The sequence below is a fragment of the Salmo salar genome, chromosome ssa14, assembly GCF_905237065.1.
Source record: "Salmo salar chromosome ssa14, Ssal_v3.1, whole genome shotgun sequence".
NCBI lineage: Eukaryota > Metazoa > Chordata > Actinopteri > Salmoniformes > Salmonidae > Salmo > Salmo salar.
Window position 1 is genome coordinate 62,213,361 of NC_059455.1, and position 27,195 is coordinate 62,240,555.

The following is a 27,195-nucleotide window of genomic DNA, read 5'->3' on the forward strand; positions in this document are numbered from 1 at the left end:
GGTTGTGCTTACAGCCCAACACCGTGCAGGACGTTTGGCATTTGCCAGAGAACACCAAGATTGGCAACTTCGCCACTGGCGCCCTGTGCTCTTCACAGATGAAAGCAGGTTCACACTGAGCACATGTGACAGTCTGGAGATGCCGTGGAGAACATTCTGCTGCCTGCAACATCCTCCAGCATGACCGGTTTGGCGGTGGGTCAGTCATGGTGTGGGGTGGCATTTCTTTGGGGGGCCGCACAGCCCTCCATGTGCTCGCCAGAGGTAGCCTGACTGCCATTAGGTACCGAGATGAGATCCTCAGACCCCTTGTGAGACCATATGCTGGTGCGGTTGGCCCTGGGTTCCTCCTAATGCAAGACAATGCTAGACCTCATGTGGCTGGAGTGTGTCAGCAGTTCCTGCAAGAGGAAGGCATTGATGCTATGGACTGGCCTGCCCGTTCCCCAGACCTGAATCCAATTGAGCACATCTGGGACATCATGTCTCGCTCCATCCACCAACGCCACGTTGCACCACAGACTGTCCAGGAGTTGGCGGATGCTTTAGTCCAGGTCTGGGAGGAGATCCCTCAGGAGACCATCGACCACCTCATCAGGAGCATGCCCAGGCGTTGTAGGGAGGTCATACAGGCACGTGGAGGCCACACACACTACTGAGCCTCATTTTGACTTGTTTTAAGGACATTACATCAAAGTTGGATCAGCCTGTAGTGTGGTTTTCCACTTTAATTTTGAGTGTGACTCCAAATCCAGACCTCCATGGGTTGATAAATTGGATTTCCATTGATTATTTTTGTGTGATTTTGTTGTCAGCACATTCAACTATGTAAAGAAAAAAGTATTTAATAAGATTATTTCTTTCATTCAGATCTAGGATGTGTTGTTTAAGTGTTCCCTTTATTTTTTGAGCAGTATATTTTGATTTGTTGGACTGTTGTTTGCTTACTACATGATTCCATATATGTTATTTCATAGTTTTGATGTCTTAACTATTATTCTACAACATAGAAAATTGTAAAAATGAAGAAAAACCCCTAAATGAGGAATTTGTGTCCAAACTTTTGACTGGTACTGTATGTGTGTGTGTTTTCCTCGCAGGTCGACAAGTTAAAATGGCATTTGTGAACTCGGTTGCAAAACCTCCACGTGATGTCCGCCGGCGACAGGAGAAGTTTGGCACCACAAGCACCTCCACTGCCAGCTCCACCGCAGCTGCTGCTCCGATCAAGTATGTGGACACTGGTGTGCATACCACTATCAAATACTGCATAGTACTGCATGTTGGCACTTCCATGTTTATTTTTTCCTACTTACATTTCCTTATCTGAAGACATGATTGGCTGAATGGTAACTTTGTATGCTAACATGTAATTCAGACTCTCAAACTTATTCTCAAAGGTTCACTAGATCATATTTTCATCAACAAGTTGACCGTTATGATTATTCTAAAAATATTTTTACCCTGTTTTTCACCCCAATTTTGATCTTGTCTCATCTCTGCAACTCCCCAACTGGCTCGGGAGGCAAAGGTCGAGTTATGCGTCCTCAGAAACATGACCCGCCAAACCGTGCTTCTTAACACCCACCCGCTTAACCCGGAAGCCAGCTGCACCAATGTGTCGGAGGAAACACAGTTCAACTGACAACCGAGGTCAGCCTGCAGTCGCCCGGCCTGCCACAAGGAGTCGCTAGAGCGCGATGAGCCAAGTAAAGCCCCCCCCCAGCCACACTCTCCCCTAACCCTGACGACGCTGGGCCAATTGTGCGCCGCCCAATGGGACTCCCGATCATGGCCGGTTGTGATACAGTCCGGGATTGTACCCGGGTCTGTAGTGACGCCTCTAGCACTGCAATGCAGTGCCTTAGACCGCTGTGCCACTCGGGAGGCCAACCGTTATGATTCTGTGAATTGTGGCAACGTCATCATGGGAAGTTTATAAAGGTTATCAAGTTCACGCAGAGGGATTACGATTCCTTACATTGAAATAAAATGCTGAAACTCCCCCTGACATTTTTTGGCTGTTCTGAACTTGCAGGAGGACACACAGCTTCAGGGATGCCAGAGTAGCCAGAGGACCATATGTTAAACAGGAAAAGCAAGAGACTAAATCTAAAGATTTCCCAGTGTTCAATCTGGTGTCAGGGTGAGGATGGGGAGGCTGAAAGAGAAGAGCACATACAAACATTCCAGAATTCCTTTAATCTCTCCACCACCATCAAACATTTGGTTATACTGGCACTTACATTTTCATATACACAGAAATGCTTGGCTGAATGCTAACTTAAGATAATATGCACTTCAGCATATTTGTATCCAAAATTTGAGGCAAATATGTCTTGTTTTGAAGAATGAATGAGTAGCCATAAGATATCAAGTTTCAACACACTGGAGGATGAAATGGAATAGAGAGAGAAATTCTGACGTTTTCTGGCCGTTCCGAACATGCAGGGAGACGGCAAGCTTCAGAGACATTGTGAAAGCCTGACAGGAAAAGAAAGCGAGACAGTTGTTCAATCTGACGACAGGTTGAGGATATAGCAGCTAGGCTACATGAGTAAAGAAGAGCAAATTGAAACTTTCTTGAAATGTTGATTCTGAGAACTATTAAATGATGTAGATGGTGCTTATAATGCCCCCCAGGATTGAAAACATACTATTATGAAACTTCCTGTTTTTTTTTTTTTTCCAGAATAAGGCCAGCCATGTCTTATAGCTCTCACTTGGCTGAGCCCAGCCACTCCTCCTCTCACGACAGTCCCCCTGAGACCGCTCGCTCCTCAGGCCCCAGCGGTGGGGGTTGCCCCAGCGCAAGAGACAACAAGCCACAGGTCAAAAGTGAGTATCGTGTGTGTGAGAAAATGGGTGCAGAAATGTACACTAACGTTCAAAAGTTTGGGGTCACTTAGAAATGTCCTTGTTTTTTAAAGAAAAGCACAGTTTTTGTCCATTCAAAATAACAGTGTAGACATTTTTTAATGTTGTAAATGACTACTTCCTTCACAGAACAGAGCAAACTGGCACTAACCATAATATAAATAGGAGTGTGAGGCCCCGGTGCACAACTGAGCAAGAGGACAAGTACATTAGAGTGTCTAGTTTGAGAAACAGACACCTCAAGTCCTCAACTGGCAGCTTCATTAAATAGTACCAGCAAAACACCAGTCTCAACAGTGAAGAGGCGACTCCGGGAGGCTGGCCTTCTAGGCCAAGTTCCTCTGTCCAGTGTCTGTTCTTTTGCCCATCTTAATCTTTTCTTTTTATTGGCCAGTCTGAGAAATGGCTTTTTCTTTGCAACTCTGCCTAGAAGGCCAGCATCCCGGAGTCGCCTCTTCACTGTTGCTGTTGAGATTGGTGTTTTGTGGGTACTATTTAATGAAGCTGCCAGTTGAGGACTTGTGAGTTGTCTGTTTCTCAACTAGACACACTTATGTACTTGTCCTCTTGCTCAGTTGTGCACCGGGGCCTCCCACTCCTATTTCTATTCTGTTTAGAGGCAGTTTGCCCTGTTCTGTGAAGGGAGTAGTACACAGCGTTGTACGAGATCTTCAGTTTCTTAGCAATTTCTCACATGGAATAGCCTTAATTTCTCAGAAAAAGAATAGACTGACGAGTTTCAGAAGAAAGTTCTTTGTTTCTGGACATTTTGAGCCTGTAATCGAACCCACAAATGCTGATGCTCCAGATACTCAACTAGTCTAAAGAAGGCCAGTTTTATTGCTTCTTTAATCATAACAACTGTTTTCAGCTGTGCTAAAATAATTTCAAAAGGGTTTTCTAATGATCAATTAGCCTTTTTAAAATGATACATTTGGATTAGCTAACACAACGTGCCATTGGAACACAGGAGTTGCTGATAATGGGCCTAAATGGTTTTAGGTTGAAGTTGTGTAGACTGTGAACTGACGAAAGAAAAACAAAAATGTTCTTAACAGAAAATGAAACTGAAATATGACGGACAGGCTGAGCTGCATGAGTTTAGTCACGGTGATCGAGTACTTGCACTTCTGCCTCTTGTAAGTTCACCTTTTCAGGCAAAATACTGTGGTCCTTTCACTGTGTTGCGCAAAGTGTCAGATTTGAACTATCTTATTGAAACCCCTGGTCATAGGAAGTCCTCTAAATTATGCCATGGGAACCTGTTAAAATGTTATCACTCCCGTGATCTAAGCAAAGTGGAAGGCACTTCAGCGGTGAGGTCAGCGTTGACTGCTGCTCCAGTCACTGCATCTTGTGGCTTTAACTTTGTGGAGGGGGGAGAAGAGGAGGTACCGTAATTTTCGGACTATTAAGCGCACCTGAATATAAGCCGCACCCACTGAATTAAAAAATATATATTATTTTGAACATAAATAAGCCGCAGGTGCCTACCGCTACATTGAAACAAATGAACTTTACACAGGCTTTAACCTCTTACATCTAGACGTTCCGCTAGCGGAACACCTGCTCCAATATCCAATGATGGGCGTGGCGCGAAATACAAACTCCTCTAAAATCCGAAAACTTCAATTTTTCAAACATATGACTATTTTACAGCATTTTAAAGACAAGACTCTCGTTAATCTAACCACACTGTCCGATTTCAAAAAGGCTTTACAGCGAAAGCAAAACATTAGATTATGTCAGCAGAGTACCCAGCCAGAAATAATCAGACACCCATTTTTCAAGCTAGCATATAATGTCACAAAAAACAAAACCACAGCTAAATGCAGCACTAACCTTTGATGATCTTCATCAGATGACAACCCTAGGACATTATGTTATACAATGCATGCATGTTTTGTTCAATCAAGTTCATATTTATATAAAAAAACAGCTTTTTTACATTAGCATGTGACGTTCAGAACTAGCATACCCCCGCAAACATCCGGTGAATTTACTAAATTACTCACGATAAACGTTCACAAAAAACATAACAATTATTTTAAGAATTATAGATACAGAACTCCTCTATGCACTCGATATGTCCGATTTTAAAATAGCTTTTCGGTGAAAGCACATTTTGCAATATTCTCAGTAGATAGCCCAGCCATCACGGCTAGCCATTTAGACACCGACCAAGTTTAGCCCTGACCAAACTCCGATTTACTATTACAAAAGTTTGATTACCTTTGTTGTCTTCGTCAGAATGCACTCCCAGGACTGCTACTTCAATAACAAATGTTGGTTTGGTCCAAAATAATCCATCGTTATATCCAAATAGCGGCGTTTTGTTCGTGCGTTCAAGACACTATCCGAAGTGTAAATAAGGGTCACGAGCATGGCGCAATTCGTGACAAAAGATTTCTAAATATTCCATTACCGTACTTCGAAGCATGTCAACCGCTGTTTAAAATCAATTTTTATGCCATTTTTCTCGTAAAAAAGCGATAATATGCCGACCGGGAATCTGCGTTTAGGTAAACAGACGAAAGAAAACAAGGCATGGGGTCGACGCGGGCACGCGCCTGAGTCTCACAGTACTGTAACCAGCCACTACCCAAACGCGCTACTTTTTTTTCAGCCAGAGCCTGCAAAGCCACGATTCAGCTTTTTGCCGCCTTCTGAGAGCCCATGGGAGCCGTAGGAAGTGTCACGTAACAGCAGAGATCCTCTGTAATGGATAGAGATAATCAAGAAGGGCAAGAAATTGTCAGACAGGGCACTTCCTGCATGGAATCTTCTCAGGTTTTGGCCTGCCAAATGAGTTCTGTTATACTCACAGACACCATTCAAACAGTTTTAGAAACTTTGGAGTGTTTTCTATCCAAAGCTAATAATTATATGCATATTCTAGTTTCTGGGCAGGAGTAATAATCAGATTAAATCGGGTACGTTTTTTATCCGGCTGTGAAAATACTGCCCCCTAGCCATAACAGGTTAACGAAACACGGCTTGTAACAAAAATAAATAGGCTTTAACGAAACACGGCTTGTAACAAAAATAAATAGGCTTTAACGAAACACGGCTTGTAACAAAAAATTTAAAATTAGCAGTAAGCTTTAGTTGTCTTTTTGCACTGAGTCAATTTCTCACGCTGCTGTTTCCAACGTCTTTTATCGTCGACTCATTAAGACCAAGCTCCCGTGCAGCAGCTCTATTTCCTTTTCCAACAGCCAGATCAATCGCCTTCAACTTGAAAGCTGCATCATATGCATTTCTCCGTGTCTTTGCCATGATGAGGGTGACAAAATGACTACCGTAATCAGAATGATGGGAAGTTTGAGAGCGCTCGATTTAATCTAAACAGTAAACAAAAAAGTTGTTTGACCTTAACCCGTTCGGCAATTTCATTGGTCTAATGAAAGCTTCATGCCGCCAAAAAACTGAGCACGTCACAGAATGTGTTTTTTTGGAGAAAAAAAAATTGAAAGCGGGAAAAATCCATATATTAGCCGCGTCATTGTTTTAAGCCGCGAGGTTCAAAGCCTGGGAAAAAAGTTGCGGCTTATAGTCCGGAATTTACGGTAGTTAGGGTTTCGGATGAGGTCTTACAAGGTCGGTTGAAAAACTCCCCGACTTTGCAAAACCTTGGGGTTTTGGTAGATCCTTTAGACTCTGAGAAACGTGATGAATTGGTAGCTCTTATTAGAAGCTACCCTGTTTTGTTTTCTGACACTCTATCGAAAACCCACTTAATTGAGCATGACATAGACATCGGAGATGCTAAGCCTATCAAACAGAGATTTTATCGTTCATCTAAGGAGAAGAGACTGCAATTGGAAACAGAGGTGCAGTATATGTTGGACAATGGTATTGCGGAGCCATGTTGTTCAAATTGGGCTTCACCCTGTCTTCTGGTCAAAAAGTCTGATTCCACTTTCCCTTGCACTGATTATAGAAAAGTTAACAATGTTATGAAAGCAGACCTTTACCCTCTTCCTAGGATGGAGGACTGTATTGATCAAGTTGGGTCAGCAAAGTATGTTAGCAAATTTGATCTTTTAAAGGGATATTGGCGAGTACCGCTTGCCAAAAGAGCTTGTGAAATTGCTGCCTTTATAACTCCATCTGGTTTGTTCTCTTATACAGTGATGCCTTTCGGTTTGCGGAATGCTCCAGCCACCTTCCAGAGGCTGATGAATCGGGTGGTCTCAGGTCTGGAAGGGTGTGCCGTGTATTTGGACGACGTGGTCATCTACTCGGACTCCTGGGAGGAGCATGTCTGTAGAGTGCGAGCCCTGTTCGAAAGACTGGTGTGGGCCAGGTTGACTATCAATTAGGCAAAGTGTGAGTTGGCCAAAGCTACAGTCACATACCTAGGCAAGGTTGTTGGTCAGGGTGTTGTCTGTCCCGTGGAAGCCAAGGTCCAGGCTGTGAAGCAGTTCCCACAGCCCTCCAACAAAGAAAGAACTGATGCGCTTCCTGGGAATGGCGGGGTACTACCGTGCTTTCTGTAAAAACTTTTTGGTAGTAGTGTCCCCACTGACCAATCTGTTGAAGGCCAAGGCTGAATTTATCTGGTCCACCCAGTGTAAAGAGGCATTTGATGCAGTTAAGGCTCTTTTGTGTTTGGCACCCGTGTTGGTAACACCAAATTTTGAGAAACATTTCAAATTGCAGGTAGACGCCAGTCAAATCGGTGCTGGGGCTGTGCTTCTCCAGGAAAATTATGACAATGTTGAGTGTCCAGTCAGTTTCTTTTCCCGGAAATGTAATAAGTATCAGCAAAACTATTCTCTAATTGAAAAGGAGGCTTTAGGTCTCATTTGGGCTTTACAGCACTTCGAGGTCTGTTGGTTCTGGTTTGACCCCTTTAACTGTGTTCACTGACCACAACCCCCTTATTTTTCTGAAGTCCCTGCAAAATCCCAACCAGCGCCTGATCCGTTGGGCTTTGTTCTTGCAACCATTCAACCTGGATATTAGACACATTAGTGGTAAGGATAGTATCATTGCTGATGCTCTGTCCTGTGCTCCTTTAACCTAGTTTGTATTTTCTCTCTGCTGACCTCTGCGGGCTGTCTGCGCCTCTTTCCTCTTAAATTGCTCCCCAGGTACCAGGGCTGCTGAGTTTGAGGGGGGACAGTCAGCTAGGGGACACGGGGCTACTGCTAGGAGCCGGGACTGGTTTCCATTTTTTTGTTTTTTGGGGGGGGGAATTTTGGATTGTTTTAAATATGTTGGGTCGAAATTTGGGTTCAGGGTGGGACCCTCATTTTAAGGAGGGGGGCGTCACGGCCCCTCCTCTGCAGTGCAGGGGCGGTTCCTCATGCAGGCAGAGGAGGGTCGTTAGTGATTGGAGCTGGCGTGATTGGAGCCACCTGGGCTCAGGGTATTTAAACTGCTTCACTAACCACTCTCTCTCTCTGCTCCTCCAGGTGTGATCCTGTTTTGTTTGTTCCTTTTGTAGGTTTACTTAGTTTCCACTCAGTCATGTTCACACACACAGATTCATGCATCCATGCACTTTACATACACCCTACATTATGACATTTCCACACCTCATTCCTTTTTCTTTGTTTAAAGGTAACAGTTTTTGGTTTACAATAAAGAACCTTTTGATTGGCCTATACTTGTTGTTCATGTCCCCTCATTTTTGCCACAGGCTATGAGCCGGCCTGTGACAATGCCTATGTAGATATTCCATGAAAAATCTGCCGTTTCCAGCTACAGTAGTCATTTACAACATTAACAAATGTCTACACTGTTTTTCTGATCAATTTGATGTTATTTTAATGGACAAAAAAATTACCTTTTCTTTCAACAATTGGACTCAACATTCATGTTAAAAAATATATATATTTTCTGATTTTAAGACATTTTGACTTCAATCTTTGTTGAGCTGACATGTCTGTGTGGCTAACTTTTCTGCTGTTACAATGTCACGTCTGTTTGTCTTGCAGAAATCGCCCCCATGATGGCTAAAACTATCAAAGCTTTCAAGAACAGATTCTCCCGCCGATAGAGTTGGAGAGAGATGAATGTATGGAGTTATTGAGAGGAAGAGAGAATGTAGGAGCTAAGTGAGCTAAGCTCTTCTTTTTTTTTTATTCAATGAATTATGGAAGATCTACAAGTCCTGACCAGACATGTGTACACGCGCACACACACACAGATTTATTCCATTATTTTAGCATTTCTTAAATACACACACAATTATGTCCTCTATTTTGAACTGTTCCCAGTTTGACCCTGGCAAACACACACTTGTACACACACAGACAAAATAACATTTCAAAGGTGAAACTAGTCATTTGTTACAAGTTCATACAAGCAGTATCACACTACAGAGGGACTCTGATACACAGAACTATTCTTTATTATGGTACGCGTAAGTTAAGACATCAAACTACATAGTGCTGTTACAGTCAGTCATGTTTTTTAAATACAATTGAGTAGACATCCTTTTACTCCAGTGCATCCACACCTTGTTTTCCTACTGTGTTCAGTGTTGAACCACATGTGCATCCCTACTTTTATCTGGTTCACTGTGATGAGTGAGGAATGAAGTGACTGCGGGAAGAGGAAAACACAAAAAGGGAGAGAGTAAAGAGCAAGTGATAGGACCCTGCAGCTTCACTCGTATGTATTTATTTTAAATTCTGGGACCCCTGGGTCACCCTGAACCCAGACCCAAATGGAAGTGGATGAAATAGTCATTTTAATAGATTTTAATAAATGTTATATGGACATTTTTAATAAAATTGACTTTTTGCCCTCATATGTTAATGGTCTATTTTCTTCGGTCTGTGTTGATGTTGAAAAACACAGCTCAAATCTAGCAATGGAACCAAGCCATAGTCCACTGAATAAGTTGCTGTAATAGGGTACATTCTGTATGCCCCACACTGAGAACAGAGAATGTCATTGTTCAGCTTTATATTGTATCACTGTAATAATGACTACTGAAAGAAATATGCAATGGATGCTGGGTGTCAATTTTGACTTTGTGGCTGTGCAATCTGACTGTGCATAAAACAATTATGTATACAAACCCTGGATTGCAGATGCTATGTTTTGGCTATTGAGAGGCTTTTGAGGCCACGCCAGTAGGAGCAGTTCTCCACAGGAATTAATAGAATTCAACGGTATTTCAATGAAATGTTTTGTTGTAGTGGGGACGCTAACATTAGTGATCTCTAAAAGTTATACATTAAAGAATTTTATATTTTTTATGTTTACTCACCTAGTATAATTTTAAAAGTATGCATTAAGGCACGTGTCAAACTCATTCCATGGAGGGCCGAGTGTCAGCGGATTTTCGCTGCTTCCTTGTACTTGATTGAGGGGAGTAGGAACTCTCCTCACCTAGTTGTCTAGGTCTTAATTCGACACAAATTGACGGAAAATAACGAAAACCAGCATACACTTTGCCCTCCATGGAATGAGTTTGAAGCCCCTGCATTGAGGTGTCTAATAGAATAAACGTCGCAAAAAGGAATGTTGATTGACATTAAATGCATTTCTAAAGCTTCCAAACTGTTTTACGATGTTGGGGTTGTGCCAAGATGGAGGAACGGTGGCTTCAACACGGCGTCCCCAATCAATTAGTAATTCTAGTGTGTATATATAAATGATTTATAAGTCATTGGTCAAAAATCTAGTGAAACCTTGTGCTTGTTCATTGGTGTTGGCCATGCCAAACAGAGAGCACTTTGACGTTGTGCGTCTGTACGTCCATCTTGATTGGCTAGTAACGTTAGTGTCATTTTAAAATGCTTCTCTCCAGAATGTTGTGGAAAAGTGAAACCAGCCAAGTCAGTCTGAAACAAATAACTTAGCTAGTTAGACAGCCCGTATCATCACTAGCTAGGACTTATATTTCCCTAAAGTGCGATATATAGTTAGTACCTGCGATGTCTGGGCGCGGCCACGGTCGGCACAGCCACGGCTGCTGTGAAGACGAGCACGAGCCAGCGGAACGGGGCCTGGAGTATGCACTGTATCAGCACATTGACATTGAGAAACTGCAGTGCCTCAACGAAGCAAGAGAAGGCGATGGGAAACTCGTATTTAAACCATGGGATCAACGGACAGACAGGGAGAAGGTAATGTTATCGACTCATTGAACGTATCATCTTAAATGAACCATTTTGGTGTAGAATCCTCCACTTAAATTACGTGGCTCTGCGTTAAATCAAACATTGAAAAAATGAACACCCATGTTTACTTATTTTGTACACTGAACGAAATATGTACACAGGTGGTGGAACATTTTAGTGTCAATGAGCCTTTCCTTAAAGCTGATCTGGACCTCTTCCATTGGTGAAGTCAAATGTCCTCTTCTTTCACTTAAGGCCAAATTCTTATAACCTTTCTAATGTGATGAAAGGCCACTGTTGGTTAACTTTCTCATAACTGTTATGTGATACTAATGAATTAATTCTCTTGTATTAATTATCTTGAAATGCTCCCTATCTTCTGCAGTTTGTTGAGAGTGATGCTGATGAAGAGCTCCTGTTCAACATCCTGTAAGAATCCCCCCTTCAACCACCTTCTCACCCTTTATCCTGTCATTTTAACTTCAAACTTGTTTCATCATATTGTGTTTATGCGTTATCTTTCACAAATCATGTTTTTCTCAGGTTCACCGGAAGTGTCGCCGGGGAAGACGATGAATCGCACCCTACCTGAAATGAGACTGTGAGTGAGTATTGTTTTTGCCTTTCAGAAACACCTTGAGCCGGTGTAGCATGTATCAACTCTTTGAGATTTGATGGTTATTACTCACAAAAGTCAACCGGTGTGTATTCATTTGTGCAAAAGGGGTTACAACGGGAAATGTTTTACAACAAGTTTCTATTGGACAAATTCAGGTAGGTCCTTCCACGTTTAATTCTGTTTGCTTTCGTTTGGTTCATAGTTAATACACCCCCCCAGCTCTGAGCCAGCTGTGCAAACTGAAAGAGCAAGTATTGTAGCTAGCTTATTGCTCCGTGAGTGACATTTGACTCATTATTCACCCCGTGAGATCAAGACGGCTAGTGAGAAATTAGATAAAATGCAGCTCCATGCCGATGTAGCAGAAGCTATTTATTGTCAGCGTGTGTGGTTTTGATAACTAACTATGTGTTGTTTTTGCATTGTCCCTGTAGATACAAGAACATATGACACATGCAGAGAACCTGAACAAGTCTTCCGTCTCAGTAGAGATCCACTGGCTCAGCTGGAATACACAACTAGGTAAGAGCAACAGAAGTGCGCACACACACTAAAAGCAGTATTGTTTTCCCAGAAAACAATGGGGTTTGTGGTCATTGCTCACCCGTAGACTATTTCTGAGACAAAATAACAAACAAAAAAATTGTTTTTAATTATACAATTTCGGTGAACTATGCCTAAGCACCCACCAAACCTAAAACACACCAAACGAATCAACCCTAAATTGACATTCTTTCCAGGATTGCCCGTTTTTCCAACGTTAATCACTTGTCAGTTCACATAACACGGAACTTTGGGACAGAGTCCACACGGGTCTGAGAGGGGAGTACTCCCAGGTGAGAACAAACATGAGACCAACGTTCAGTAAATTATCTTATACAGCTCTGACAGTGTATGCCTCAGCTGAGTTTATTTTTCTTATTGCTCTAAGGATTTCCACAATTGTTTCACTTATGTATCAGACTTTACTTTGACTGTTATATGTTGTCCATTTTTTTTAAATGGCAAAACACCTCACCTCTGTCTCATCTGTTTTGCTCTCTTCCTCCCAGGCTCATAGACATGAAGTGACCATCTGCAACTACGAGGCATCCGCTAACCCCGCAGACCATAAAGTCAACAGCATCATCCCACAAACAAATGGAATCTCCTGAGAGAAAGGAGGGGTGGGATAGTTGCATTGACAGAGATGGGTCAAAAGGAAGTGTGATGGATACTTAGGCCTGGTGGGTGAACTTTCTCATTGGAGGTCAGGTATGCCTAATACTGAACATCAGTGTCTAATCTGGATTTTCTCAGTTACACTTATTGTACCACCGAGTGGAGGCTGAAAGAAGTAAGTTTTAGTTTGGTAAATGAATACATTTAATGTCAGCTGCTGGTAACCCTGTTATAAAGCATCACGGTGCTTTTATCTAAAACTATATCTGGACACTGTCTCCCACCTAGTGGTTTGTTGTAATATGACAACTTGTCTCAGCAAAACTGGAATGACTCAAGTTCCCTGCAGTGGGAGCTCACTCACATTCTTTCATCCAAGTTCTGAATGGCATGGCAATAATGTGACTATGTAGACATTTTGACACAACCAAAGTAGATCAGCATAAGGTTTTCATTTGATTAGATTAGACCCATATACACACATTTACTTTAGGGGTGAGTTGCGTACTATACCACACAGCTTTCTTTGACACCCACCAAACACAAAAGCTATTTAACTCATGATTTCATTGCATTATTAATGTGGTGTCACATTGCGGTCACGCCAGTGGCTGAATGTGATGGCTTGGTGCGACATATTGGAGTTGGGAATTTGCTGTATGCGTAGGCTGAGAAATAGTAAATGTTCTCTGCTGTTGTGTGTAATGTAATTATTTGAAGAATAAAGATGTGTTACATAATATATATTTTTAATGAGTATAGAATTGAATCGAAATGTAGATTTTGGATTAATAAAGGACAGTATTGTTATTTGTGTAAAAATATGCTTTTGGAATTTGGTATAATATATTTGTTTATTGTAAATTGGACTAGAATGTATTGCCTATCAAAGTAACTATCAATTGATGGAGAGTGTACGGTAAGCGCGAGCTCGAGAGAGGTTGGGGACGTCATCATGACATCACTACGAATAATCCCCGCCCCTCTACACCAGTAGCGGAAGTTCTGTTGATATTCTTGGACAGCAAGTGGTGAGTGTATGAATTTGTATTAGCGGGCCGCGGTTTTACAATACTAATTTACCCCGTCCGTACCGAACCCACATGGGCCTTTGGTTACCACTGGGGTTCAAGGGCATGGGGAAGTGATGTATTCAAATACCTGGTCGAATTTAGGCCACATGTCAATCGAACCAAGCTCGAATGGCAGCGGAAGGCAGTGTACTGAGACAATGCAGATTGCTGCTGTGTGGTTAGCTTTCTAAACTAGTCATTGTGATGATTTATAGCCAGCTAAACAGGATTAAACTGGCTACTTGGATGTAGCTAACTAGCTTTTCCATGTTTGAAACAATCTAGCTAGTGGCTTTGTACTAATCCTCTCCCGAATTCTCCCACCGGGTCGCTCAACGACTGGGTTAGTGAGCTAAGCTGCTTCTCAGTCCCATTGTTTCTTTATCCCCACCCCCTTCCTTTCCTTTAGCTAGCAAATGAACAAAATATCCGTAACCTGAATCGCAGGTTGTCTATGTATAGCCACATATGTCTACTTCAAATTATCGAAATAAAGTAATATAAAAAGATAACTGTTGCAAGTAGCCACTCCAGCTAGCTAGCCTGCATAACCAAGCTGGCTTTTAAAATTAGCGGTGTAATTAGTCCAAACAGTTCCGTTTTGCAACTAAAACTAGATTTCTACTGGAAAACATCAGGTAGGTCCCTCCCTGTTCCGTTTATGAAACGTTTTGCAACATAATCGGCGGAATGAATACACCCCAGGTGTTGCTGGTGAAAGATGGCTATACTGACTGCCGCATATGACTTGATACTTGCCAGGTGGCTAGAATTTACGCACCGGGTAAACCTTACAGGGCCTTTATCCCAGTAATTATTGCTCTTGACTACTGAGGAAATCGAGCCATTAGCTGCTGTAAATGCAAGTGAATAAAGAGCCAAGGGGGACATCTTCTTACGCCAACCACTGAACCAGTCAACGTTTAGTTTGTCCCAGCCAGTTTAATGCAAGTCAGATGGGAACTCGTGATGGTGTAGTTGTGCATGGGCGGCATTGTTTGTATCATCAGCAGAAGCCTTGCGCAGAGGGAGAGAGAGGTGACTGTGAAATCAGTGCATTTCCATCCGATTAGCTATTTGTGGTCTTTCTGTTATCTCTGAAGGGACTGAGGATGTTTGCATTGCAAACACAATTATAGGCTGCCTAACATTAAGTGATGGTATGAAGTCAAAGGACTACACTGGCATGCTGGAACAAAGCCTCATCTGTGTCATTGATGCTAGATGCTACTATCCAATTGCTTCAGAACAGGCCTACTATCTAGGGAGCACATCATATCGGGTTAATGCTATCTGGGGTCCTTGGTACGTCCCTACGTAACATAACTTATACCTAACCTTAACCATTTTAAATGTCAACTTCAATTGGGTAGGGATGTCCCAAGGATTCTGGATAGCAAGGACAGAGTGCTGTAGGCCTACCTTCCTGGGGGAATCATATAACTTGGTCTATTAAAGCATGCAATAGCTAACACAGTCACAAGGAAATGAGGCAAAGGCACAATGAGCATGCGTGTCACTGCAGTTCAGAAAGTTATTGTGATGTGTGATGCACGGCCCTGTTCTTTCTCCCTATTGAGCCTGTCATTTATCATTCCCCTGATTTGGCTCTTTTTCTGTCTCTCCCTTTGCTTTCACTAACTGCCGGTCATTAGGTGGATGGAACTGTAACTAACTCGGTGTATGATCTCCTTGAAGGTTTATACATTAACCTCCTTACTTTTCCTTTCATTTTCTCCTCTCATTGTTTCTTTCTCTCTTGCTTGCCTCATCTTTTTGTTGTCATATGTCGCTCAACCTGACTCTACGAGGGTATTAAAATGAGTTGATTTTGAAAACAATATGCTCTAGCTAGCCGATATCCATTATCAGTGGATAGGCAGTGGCATCAGTCCTAGCCTATTGGCATCTTGGTTAATTACATAAATACAGTTAGGAAGAGTACATTTAGTTAATGAGTTTCGAAACTTGCTGACTGAAGAGATTCTTCTCAGTATTCAGCCTGTCTCTTTGGTTCAAAGCAGCCATAATCTGTGGGAGTTTCAGTTCTTTTGTCATCATGTCTGTCCCTATGCTGAATAGCTGCGTTGATAACCAGCCAACGTCATTGATATGCCCTTTTCCCCCGTCCTCTCTCTAGCACCCCTTACAGTGTATGTGTGGCAACAACATGTCTCTGCCGCTGCTTGCCGAGGCTGTGACGGTGTCCGGGACAGAGAAGGAGACCGCTGCGGTGAGAGACCACACCAACACCATAGTGTAACTTATGGCATCCATCAGCAAATTTGCCCACTTGTTGCAAAGTATCAAAGGAAGTGCAAGAGTTGCCATGCTAAACCTAATTTGTAGTTCAGAGGCGCTGTAAACTAGGGCTGGGACGATACTAGTATTGCTGTATTTTTTTCCATGGCAAAAATGTAAAACCAAAGTCTTTAGTCCTTTAAAAACCTGCTTTATGTAAAATATTGTGTTCTTTGAATTGGAAAATAAATAAATGATGACAGATGTTTCTCTTAAATTAGGACTTTTTCCTAAAGAAGTTAAATCTGCTTCGTGTTTTGTTTGCTTGCCAAGATACTGACAAGTATTTATTTTCCAATTCAAAGAACACTATTTTATCTACAGCAGGTTTTTAAAGGACTAAATACTTTGGTTAAAAAATTTTGCCATGGAAAAATTCTGCAATACTAGTATCGTCCCACCCCTAGTTTACAGCAACAAGTATTGTGATATTGGTATCGTCCCGGCCCTACTGTGAATCCATTGGGCAAAAAGTGCTTTAATCAACGTTTTTTCCCCATGTGATTTCAACAAAAATAATCAATGTGTTGATGTTGAATCAATGTGGGAAAACTGATTGGATTTGCAAAAAGTCCTCAACGTAAGGTAATTTAGTCTTTTTTTTTTCACCCAACTTTCGTGCACTGCTCCCGAGCATACAACTCGCCATTGTCCAGTCTCTTGACAACAAGGTAGACGAAATCCGAGCAAGGGTTTCCTTCCAGAGAGACATCAGAGATTGTAACGTTCTTTGTTTTACGGAAACATGGCTCACTCGGGATACGTCATCAGAGTCGGTACAGCCACCTGGCTTCTTCACGCATCGCACCGACAGAAACAAACATTTCTCTGGTAAGAAGAGGGGCGGGGGTGTATGCCTTATGATTAACGAGACGTGGTGTGATCATAACAACATACAGGAACTCAAGTCCTTTTGTTCACCTGACTGAGAATTCCTTACAATCAAATGCCGACCACATTATCTACCAAGAGAATTCTCTTTGATCATAATCACAGTCGTGTATATCCCGCCCCAATCAGACACATCAATGGCCCTGAAATAACTTAATTTGACTCTATGTAAACTGGAAATTTATTGTAGCTGGGGATTTTAACAAGGCTAATCTGAAAACAAGGCTCCCTAAATTTTATCAGCATATCGAATGCACAAACCGGGCTGGCAAAATCCTGGATCATTGTTATTCTAACTTCCGTGACGCATATAAAGCCCTTCCCTGCCCTCCTTTCGGAAAATCTGACCACGACTCCATTTTGTTGCTCCCAGCCTATAGACAGAAACTAAAACAGGAAGTGCCCATGCTCAGGTCTGTTCAACGCTGGTCCGACCAATCGGATTCCACGCTTCAAGATTGCTTCGATCACATGGACTGGGATATGTTCCGCATAGCGTCGGACAAACATTGATGAATACGCTGATTCGGTGAGTGAGTTTATTAGCAAGTGCATCGGTGATGTTGTACCCACAGCGTCTATTAAAACATATCCCAACCAGCAACTGTGGATTGATGGCAGCATTCGCGCAAAACTGAAAGAGCGAACCACTGCTTTTAATCAGGGCAAGGACCATACCTACCTGACACCCTAGACCCACTCCAATTTTCTTACCGCCCCAATAGGTCCACAGACGACGCAATCACACTGCACACTGCCCTAACCCATCTGGACAAGAGGAATACCTATGTAAGAATGTTGTTCATCGACTACAGCTCAGCATTTAACACCATAGTACCCTCCAAACTTGTCATTAAGCTCGAGACCCTGGATCTTGACCCCGCCCTGTGCAACTGGGTCCTGGACTTCCTGACGGGCCGCCCCCAGGTGGTAAGGGTAGGTAACAACATCTCCACCCCGCTGGTCCTCAACACTGGGGCCCCACAAGGGAGCGTTCTCAGCCCTCTCCTGTACTCCCTGTTCACCCATGACTGCATGGCCATGTACGCCTCCAACTCAATCATCAAATTTGCAGACGACACTACAGTGGTAGGCTTGATTACCAACAACGACGAGACAGCCTACAGGGAGGAGGTTAGGGCCCTCGGAGTGTGGTGTCAGGAAAATAACTTCACACTCAATGTCAACAAAACATAGGAGATGACCGTGGACTTCAGGAAACAGCAAGGGGAGCACATCGACGGGACAGTTGTGGAGAAGGTGGAAAGTTTTAAGTTCCTCGGCATACACATCACGGACAAACTGAAATGGTCCACCCACACAGACACCGTGGTGAAGAAGGCGCAGCAGCGCCTCTTCAACCTCAGGAGGCTGAAGAAATTCGGCTTGTCACCAAAAACACTCACAAACTTTTACAGATGCACAATCGAGAGCATCCTGTCGGGCTGTATCACCGCCTGGTACGGCAAATGCTCCGCCCACAACCGTAAGGCTCTCCAGAGGGTAGTGAGGTCTGCACAACGCATCACCGGGGGCAAACTACCTACCCTCCAGGACACCTACACCACCCGATGTCACAGGAAGGCCAAAAAGATCATCAAGGACAACAACCACCCGAGCCACTGCCTGTTCACCCCGCTATCATCCAGAAGGGGAGGTCAGTACAGGTGCATCAAAGAGGGGTACGAGAAACTGAAAAACAGCTTCTATCTCAAGGCCATCAGACTGTTAAACAGCCATCATTAACATTGAGTGGCTGCTGCCAACATACCGACTCATATCTAGCCACTTTAATAATGAAAAATGGATGTAATACATGTATCACTAGCCACTTTAAACAATGCCACTTTATATAATGTTTACATACCCTACATTACTCATCTCATATGTATATACTGTACTCTATACCATCTTGCCTATGCCGTTCGGCCATCGCTCAGTCATATTTTTATGTACATATTCTTATTCATTCCTTTACACTTGTGTGTGTATAAGGTAGTTGTTGTGAAATTGTTAGATATTACTGCATGGTCGGAACTAGAAGCACAAGCATTTTGCTACACTCGCATTAACATCTTTGATTTGAATTCACGTTAGTTAACAATTCAACCAAATGTAAATAACATAACGTTGAACTGCCGTCTGTGCCCTGTGAGATATTATTTGGTGTGGTTGCACAGCCCTATCAGAACTGTGCTATGTTAAAATATTGCCCCTTGAAGGCATAACAAACTGATTACACCAAAGTTATTTGGGTCTGTAAGCACTTGTAAGGTGAAAACCAACTCAATTGAATTAATTTGTGAATGCTCATATTTGATTTTTACCGATTTTTATTTATTTTTTAATTTTTATTTATATATATATATATATATATAATTTTTTATTATTTTTATTTATTTATTTATATATATATATATATATATATATATATATTTTTTTTTGTTGGTACGTTCTATCTGGCTCGCCAAATTCATTTTGTTTCTCTTATGCTGCCTCTGATTAAATACTATTATTTAGAGTTGGCAAGCAGTAATATCAACTGAGTAGGAATTTGCCCGTTGTTGGGCCTGATTCACTTGTTCATGGTGTTCATATGCAAATACAGTGCAGTAGCCAGTAAACTGGCATGCTCATTGATGTTCTCTGTGGTTCGTAATGCACCATTAACCAATGTAAAATGGTCAATCTCCCCTATTCTACCACAGGTGATCTTCCTTCATGGTTTGGGTGACTCAGGGTGAGTTTTCTGTCTGAAGCCCGTTGCATGCTTCCCAGTCAACAGTTTGCATGTATTAAAACAACATTTTGAGACGTTTTGGTGTTCGGCAGGTTTTTTTCCGGCTGTTCATGCACACATCTTTTTTTTTTCTTCTTGAGGCAAGTCGAAGTTCGGTAGCCGAAGTCTGCGCCCCTTTGTCAGGGATTGATCAACAGTACTACTCCTAGTAGGATTAGGTACTATGGACGGGATTCTTCAATTAAAGTGTTTCTTGTCATTCAACGAGAGACGACTAGTTTCATGCAAATGTTTTCACTTGAGAAATACTGCACCAAACATGTTAGTTAGATGTAAAATTGCGCGACTAAGACATCCTCTTCAAAAATGTCAATTTATTACAGTTTTCATGATTTATCTTAGATTAATTCAGACTATTTTGAGGAAGTGTGCACCTTCATATATACGGTCATTGTTGTATAATGACTTGTTTTACGGCGTCTCAAGAGGGACAAATGGTAAAAAAAATAATAATAATTGTTTTTCAAGCGACAGTCTTTTAAGGGAGTATGCGAGGCACAGACGTTCACTTCGCCTAGCCAAGTTCTGCTATGAGGAAACTGAACCTAGTATGAGGGCGCCTTTATACTCTGTATAAATCGTTCTGTCTTATAGCCTAATCTGTATAGAGTACAACGTTCTCTCTCTGACTTGCTCTTTTTCTTCCTGTTGTCAGGCATAGCTGGGCAGATGCCATGACGGCTATCCGACTGCCACATGTAAAGTATATCTGCCCCCACGCGTAAGTCTGTAGGATTATCTCACATTTTCTGACAAGTTTATTTCTCTGCTTAAGTGCCTCTGTCTCAATTTCCAGAGTAGGATGTAATCAGAGAGTTGAATCTTCTATTTGGTAGTGTCTCATCTCTGATCTTTCTATACAACCACTTTGTATTCCTCCACCCATGTGTACTCACATTGATTCACTTGTTTGTCCGCAGACCCAGAATCCCCGTCACTCTCAATATGAAGATGACCATGCCCTCATGGTGAGTTATATGTTTGCACTGATCTGAAAAATATGTCATTGGCCAATGGCTTGACTCTAACCTACACTTCAGTGGAAAAGAGATTTCCTTTGGGTAAGAGATTTGTCGAACGAGGAATTCCTTCAAAGACGGATTCACACACTATCAGGATACCAGGGGCACATAAGATATACAGTAAGCTCCAAAAGTATTGGGACAGTGACATATTGACGGTTGAAGTGTAGACTGTCAGCTTTAATCTCAGGGAATTTGAGCTTTTGGTCCCCTAAAATGTACAAAAAGTGCTATAATTTCTAAACGGTTCATCTGATATGGTCTGCACTTTAACCTCATCGACATTGAATCATTTCAAACCCAAAGTGCTTGAGTACAGAGCCAAAACAACAAAACATTTCACTGTGCCAGTACTTTTGGAGTTCACTGTATGAGATGTGTATTCAATTGACTGACCATGGATCTGTAGGTTTGACCTGATGGGTCTCAGCCCAGATTCTCCAGAGGACGAGGCTGGCATCAAGAGGGCAGCGGAGAACAGTAAGTCATTCAGTGTGACACCAGTACTATATATATATATATATATATATCATTGTAGATGCATATAGATATCATACCAAGCTCTATTCACACAACCATGTTAGCGAAAGCACAGTGTGCATCATTACTAGACATTATCAGCCCCACTATATACTGTATATGTTCAATTTCCGTTTTCATTCTTTTCCACAGTCAAGGCCATAATCGACCATGAGGCAAAGAATGGGATACCCGCCAATCGTGTGCTCCTTGGAGGGTTCTCTCAGGTAAGCGTCAATGTGAATTGCTACGGAGGTGTTGTGCAAATGAAGTCCTCTTTTTTTGGAGTTCCTGATTATCAGTGATTTTTTTTTTCTCTTCTCAACATTGCTGTTTAAACTGTGTTAACCATGTGAACATTATAGGTCAAAACACATTCTACCCCTATTTCCCTCTATTGTTCCGTCTCCCAGGGTGGGGCTCTGTCCTTGTATACCGCTCTCACCTGTCAGCAGCAATTGGCGGGCGTGGTCGCTCTCAGTTGCTGGTTACCGCTTCACAAGAGTTTCCCACAGGTACAGTTACACAGCTTACTTGTTTGTCCAAAATGCACGGTACTCTCCGGCCCCTGAACATTCCACAGAGCTGTTTCTTTTATTACTGGGCTGGATTCCAAACTGGAAAATGTACTCTCCGTTGGTCTTGATGATTTTGCTGTGTAGATATGAATGAACTGGATATGTGATTTGGTGTTAGAACCTGGTCTTGGTCTTCACCTATTGTATTAATTGGATGTAATGGTCTGTTGTTCCCATTAGGCGGCGAGCGCCAGTGGGAACAGAGACATGCCCATACTGCAATGTCATGGGGAGATGGACCCCATGATCCCAGTGCAGTTTGGGGCCATGACGGCCGAGAAGCTCAAGGTCATCGTCAACCCTCAGAAAATTACCTTCCGGACCTACCCGGGACTTGTGCACAGCTCCTGTCCTCAGGTAAAAGGGGATGTTGGTTGTAACATGCATGAGTATCGATGTTCTATGTGTGCTAATGGTTTTCTATGAGTATCAATGTTGTTTTATGTGTGCTAATGGTTTTCTATGAGTATCAATGTTGTTTTATGTGTGCTAATGGTTTTATATGAGTATCAATGTTGTTCTGTGTGTGCTAATGGTTTTCTATGAGTATCAATGTTGTTCTGTGTGTGCTAATGGTTTTCTATGAGTATCGGTGTGGAAGTATTCATGGTGTTCGGTTTCTTATAAGCCTCTTTATTTTGATTTTGCAGGAGATGGCAGCAGTGAAGGAATTCATTGAGAAGCAGTTGCCCCGAATCTGACCTCGCCTCAACCCCACTGTGACCCTTAGACACTGACTTCTCACCTCTGACCTGCCATTCTCCCACTGGAAACAGCCATGAGCACTGCCCCCTCCCCATACATACATACACAGTAACACTTAATTTCACATATCATCATCATCATATGCACATAATACATTCAATAAAAATCCAACCAACGCACATCATACTGGACGCACCATTTATAAACGCACATTTGTTAACACACTGAAGTGCACACTCAAGTCTTACTTTTTTGAGCGAGAATCACTCACTCACACAGTACATTCCCCTGGGATTCTTTTCTCTCTTATCCAACCCGCCATTGTCCCCTCTTTCTTTCTCTCAATCTCTCTCTCCTTTCACAACCTCCACTCCTGTTTCCCTCCTATGCTGTGTGTCAGTCAGTCAGTCAGTCAGTGAAGCAGTTAGTATGCAGGTGGCCCTGTTGCTAGATGCCACCTGGTGTCAGAGAGCCTGGCTCAGGTTCAGCAGCCTGTGGTTCTGGTCCTCAGGCCCCGAGGTCTGGTGCCGCCTGGAGTGACTCTGGTGCCGTCTGGAGTGACTCTGGTGCCACACTGCTCTGCATGCTGTTCCCAACGGGTTCACGGCCACTGGTGGGGTTGTGGTCACACCCCAGCTACCCATGGGTTCCCGTTACTCCTGGGTGCCCCTACTTGTGCTGATTCAAATATCTGACATTATTAAAAAAAAAATAAAGGAAATAAAGGAAACCTATGGATCATTACTTTTGCCACCATCTTCTGTTCTTTACCACAATTTAGGGCTATTGATGATGTGGATAAAGTGTACATTTTATGATTTATTTGGTTTGACATGAATGGGAATGATAACAAAAATAAATGTATAAAATCAGACATTATTTCCATTGCATGTCCAAAATGACGTGGCAGGATTTCATAAAAATGTATTGACTGATAAAGATTAAAATATTGAATTTCATACACCTTAGGGCTTAAAAAAATCCTAGAAATTATTTTAGCTGCTTGTTCGTTTATTGCACGAAATAAATAGTCAGCAAAGCTAAACCTAGATTGGTAATGTCTCACACCAGATGGAACCAGACCAGGACATAAAGTGTAGTAGACAGAACTTGACTCATTTGACTGCAACTCTTCCTAGCCGTTCCCTCTCAGCATCTAGCATTTGACCAGTGAGCCAAGTTCCATTCCATCCATGTGTCCAGCACAAATCAGTTTCAGCTCTCACGCTGACAGGTCATTTTTACTGTCGAGCAAAACTATTTACTCATTTGACAACTTACTGGCACCCACTAGTAAAGTGTGAAAAGGTCCTAGTTACATTTTAAAATGGGTATACACTGGGAAGGCTTTGATAGAAAAAAGCTGTTCCTTTTAATTGAAGGGTGATTTTTTTTTAAAGCATTAATCTTGAACAACTTGTGGCGCTTGGGTGTATGACTAACTCTGAGTTAGTTTGCTATAATAAGGTGTTCTGTATTTTCCTTTTGTCAATGTTTTCTCTGTATGATGACCTATTCTGTGTTACTGAAACCTAATTTAAAAGGGTAGACATTGGAGAATAAAAAATCTCTATTGATTGTTCCGCTATTTAATGAATGTCTCTTACTCCCTAATTTGTCTGTTATTACATGTTTCCCCATGTTATCTTCCTTGACCCAACACATCTGTTGTTACTTTTCACTTGTACTAGTGGGCTACCTTTTGTATTCTTTTCTCTGTTACTTTCTCTTGTCTTCCATCCCTTTTCGCCTTCTAGTCCCATCCTGTCACCTAATTCCATGTGGGACAAGGTTGGATAAAGTGTCTCATATGTTCTCCTGAGTTGGACTTTGTAATTGTTTGAATTTTTACGGTTGTGACTCATTTTGATTTGTCATTTTGTCTCAATGCGTTTGGTCACTTTGTCATCTCATCTTTGTGTCTTTTTAATTTGACTGGCTAAAACATGTTGAGCGACTGTTTGTCCCTCAGGTTATTTTATTTTTCCAAGACACCTGTATGTGTGGAATAAATGATGCAAATAACAACAGTGCATTTGAGTTGAGCTTTTTTGTTGTGGAATGGTTATGGTAGTAATATTTCTGGTCTGTGAACTGCACATCACATCGTTCAAGAAATTAGGGACAGCCAAAGCGTGCATGTGCACGTCTCTTGTGCAGACTTCTGCAGTGCAGACCATAGAGAATGATAGAGGCCTCTAGTGGCCCAAAGGGTGTTTTAGCATGGGCAGCGCCATTGAGGGCTTCCACCATGCTTCTGCCCTTTTTTAAAGTAGCCAACTGGATGGGAATTCCTATGGGTTGTAGCCTCAATGGCGCTGCCCATGCTATCACAGACGCTGTAATGACACCGATATAAAGTTGAGTCCTAAAAAATGTATCTATTTGGGTAGTTAAGTGGTCGTTAACACGCTAAATGAACAGAACAAGCTATATAACATAAATATTTCAGGGAATGAAATGATCGAGTCTGTTTGAAAGGAGTCTGTCACTTAAGTGTAGCCTAATGACATGCATGAATTGTTCTACTACCTTAACGGCTTCAGAAAGGTTAACTTAATGTTTCTTAAGACATTTAGCTATATAATAGTTTGTTTTTTTTGCCTTTGAGTTGTGTTTCAGAAAGTTAACAAAAGTCGGCCTGTCCCCAAGAGGAGTGAGGTGAGTTCAGAAACTCAGGAAATGGCATCTGTTTGCAGCACGGCATTGTCGACCATTGTCTTATAGTTCATCACATTTCACAAGCCTATTTTCGTGAAAAAAGGCACATATAGTTAACCACTGCCTGCAAATCTCTCAAAATATAATATGTAGGCTAGGAGATTGCATCTGTGGTAGGCTTTCTTGCCACCGATGCAATTGTTAGGACTTTTTCCAGACATGGGGGTGCTTATTACATTCGATAATGCGAAGCACAAATTCACAGATAAGCTATAATGATGTGAGGGGAATGACAAAAGAAACAGAACACATTTATTAATGGTGTCTTTATTGGGTTATAGGCAAACAGTAATTTGACAAAAATGGTAAATAGGATCCAGGCACATGAGTGTGTAGCAAAAGCACAAAGAATGGCTGTGGGGTCTCCTGTACAATATTCAACTTCCCCTACTGTTTCCTTCGATGACCCTATTTGGGTAGAGAGAGCAGTGGCGGAAGAGGATGACTCACTTGACTGGATACAATTGTTACAGGAAATGGGGCTAGATAACTTGTCTAGCATACCATGAGATAGATAACTTGTCTAGCTGAAAGCATAGGCAGAGTTTAAAAGAGTATATAAGGAGATAGAATTCAATGGGAGAGTGTGACCAGATTTTAGAGACAGAGCTACTGCACTGCACGGCTAGCGAATTCTCTTAGAGCACCAATTGGAATCTTATTACGCTATACACGGAGATCTAAATAAGTGTAACTAGAACTGGTGGTCCCAGCGCGCACGACCCACGTGGAGTTCCACGTCTCCGGCAGCCTCTGGAACTGCCGGTCTGCGGCCAACAAGGCAGAGTTCATCTCAGCCTATGCTACCCTCCAGTCCCTCGACTTCTTGGCGCTGACGGAAACATGGATTACCACAGAAAACACTGCTTCTCCTACTGCTCTCTCCTCGTCTGACCACGTGTTCTCGCATACCCCGAGAGCATCTGGTCAGCGGGGTGGTGGCACTGGAATCCTCATCTCTCCCAAGTGGACATTCTCTCTTTCTCCCCTGACCCATCTGTCGATCTCCTCATTTGAATTCCATGCTGTCACAGTCACTAGCCCATTCAAACTTAACATCCTTATCATTTATCGCCCTCCAACACTACTCACTCTGCCCCTACTCAGATGGTATTGCGCCGTCGCAACCTTCGCTCTCTCTCTCCTGCTACTCTCTCCACTTCCATCATATCATCTCTTCCCTCTGCTCAAACCTTCTCCAACCAATCTCCTGATTCTGCTTCCTCAACCCTCCTCTCCTCCCTTTCTGCATCCTTTGACTCTCTATGTCCCCTATCCTCCCGGCCGGCTCGATCCTCCCCTCCTGCTCCGTGGCTTGACGACTCATTGCGAGCTCACAGAACAGGGCTCCGGGCAGCCGAGCGGAAATGGAGGAAAACTAGTCTCCCTGCGGACCTGGCATCTTTTCACTCCCTCCTCTCTACATTTTCTTCCTCTGTTTCTGCTGCTAAAGCCACTTTCTACCACTCTAAATTCCAAGCATCTGCCTCTAACCCTAGGAAGCTCTTTACCACCTTCTCCTCCCTCCTGAATCCTCCTCCCCCTCTCTGCGGATGACTTCGTCAACCATTTTGAAAAGAAGGTTGACGACATTCGATCCTCGTTTGTTAAGTCAAACGACACCGCTGGTCCTGCTCACGTTGCCCTACCCTATGCTTTGACCTCTTTCTCCCCTCTCTCTCCAGATGAAATCTTGCGACTTGTGACGGCCGGCCGCCCAACAACCTGCCCGCTTGACCCTATCCCCTCCTCTCTTCTCCAGACCATTTCCAGAGACCTTCTCCCCTACCTCACCTCGCTCATCAACTCATCCTTGACCGCTGGCTACGTCCCTTCCGTCT

The 27,195-nt window shown here is 42.6% G+C and overlaps 2 protein-coding genes and 1 pseudogene across 6 annotated transcripts in view; all 3 read left to right on the forward strand.

Annotated features, from left to right (window-relative positions):
• Nucleotides 1-9,643, forward strand: part of LOC106570026 (elongin-A) — a 34,923-nt gene extending 25,280 nt beyond the window's left edge. The window contains exons 10-12 of the mRNA XM_014141916.2: nucleotides 1,101-1,230; nucleotides 2,693-2,838; nucleotides 8,826-9,643. Coding sequence (XP_013997391.1) covers nucleotides 1,101-1,230; nucleotides 2,693-2,838; nucleotides 8,826-8,887 — 338 coding nt within the window. The 3' untranslated portion in view covers nucleotides 8,888-9,643. The remainder of the gene's footprint in view (nucleotides 1-1,100; nucleotides 1,231-2,692; nucleotides 2,839-8,825) is intronic.
• Nucleotides 9,644-10,538: 895 nt separating this feature from the next.
• LOC106570142 (PITH domain-containing protein 1-like) lies at nucleotides 10,539-13,490 on the forward strand (annotated as a pseudogene).
• A 209-nt stretch (nucleotides 13,491-13,699) lies between these two features.
• lypa2 (Acyl-protein thioesterase 2) lies at nucleotides 13,700-24,666 on the forward strand. Of its 5 annotated transcripts, none has more exons than XM_014141500.2 (10): nucleotides 13,700-13,775; nucleotides 15,958-16,050; nucleotides 19,718-19,749; nucleotides 20,465-20,530; nucleotides 20,730-20,777; nucleotides 21,241-21,311; nucleotides 21,504-21,577; nucleotides 21,764-21,865; nucleotides 22,109-22,285; nucleotides 22,579-24,666. In XM_014141500.2, exons 2-10 carry the CDS (start codon nucleotides 15,973-15,975, stop codon nucleotides 22,627-22,629), a joined length of 699 nt encoding a protein of 232 aa, XP_013996975.1. In that variant the 5' UTR covers nucleotides 13,700-13,775; nucleotides 15,958-15,972; the 3' UTR covers nucleotides 22,630-24,666. The 5 variants fall into 5 exon arrangements, with proteins under 5 accessions (XP_013996975.1, XP_013996974.1, NP_001133254.1 ...); XM_014141499.2 differs by lacking the exon at nucleotides 13,700-13,775 and adding an exon at nucleotides 15,464-15,515; NM_001139782.1 differs by lacking the exon at nucleotides 13,700-13,775 and having other exon boundaries at nucleotides 15,973-16,050.
• Nucleotides 24,667-27,195: the final 2,529 nt, after the last annotated feature.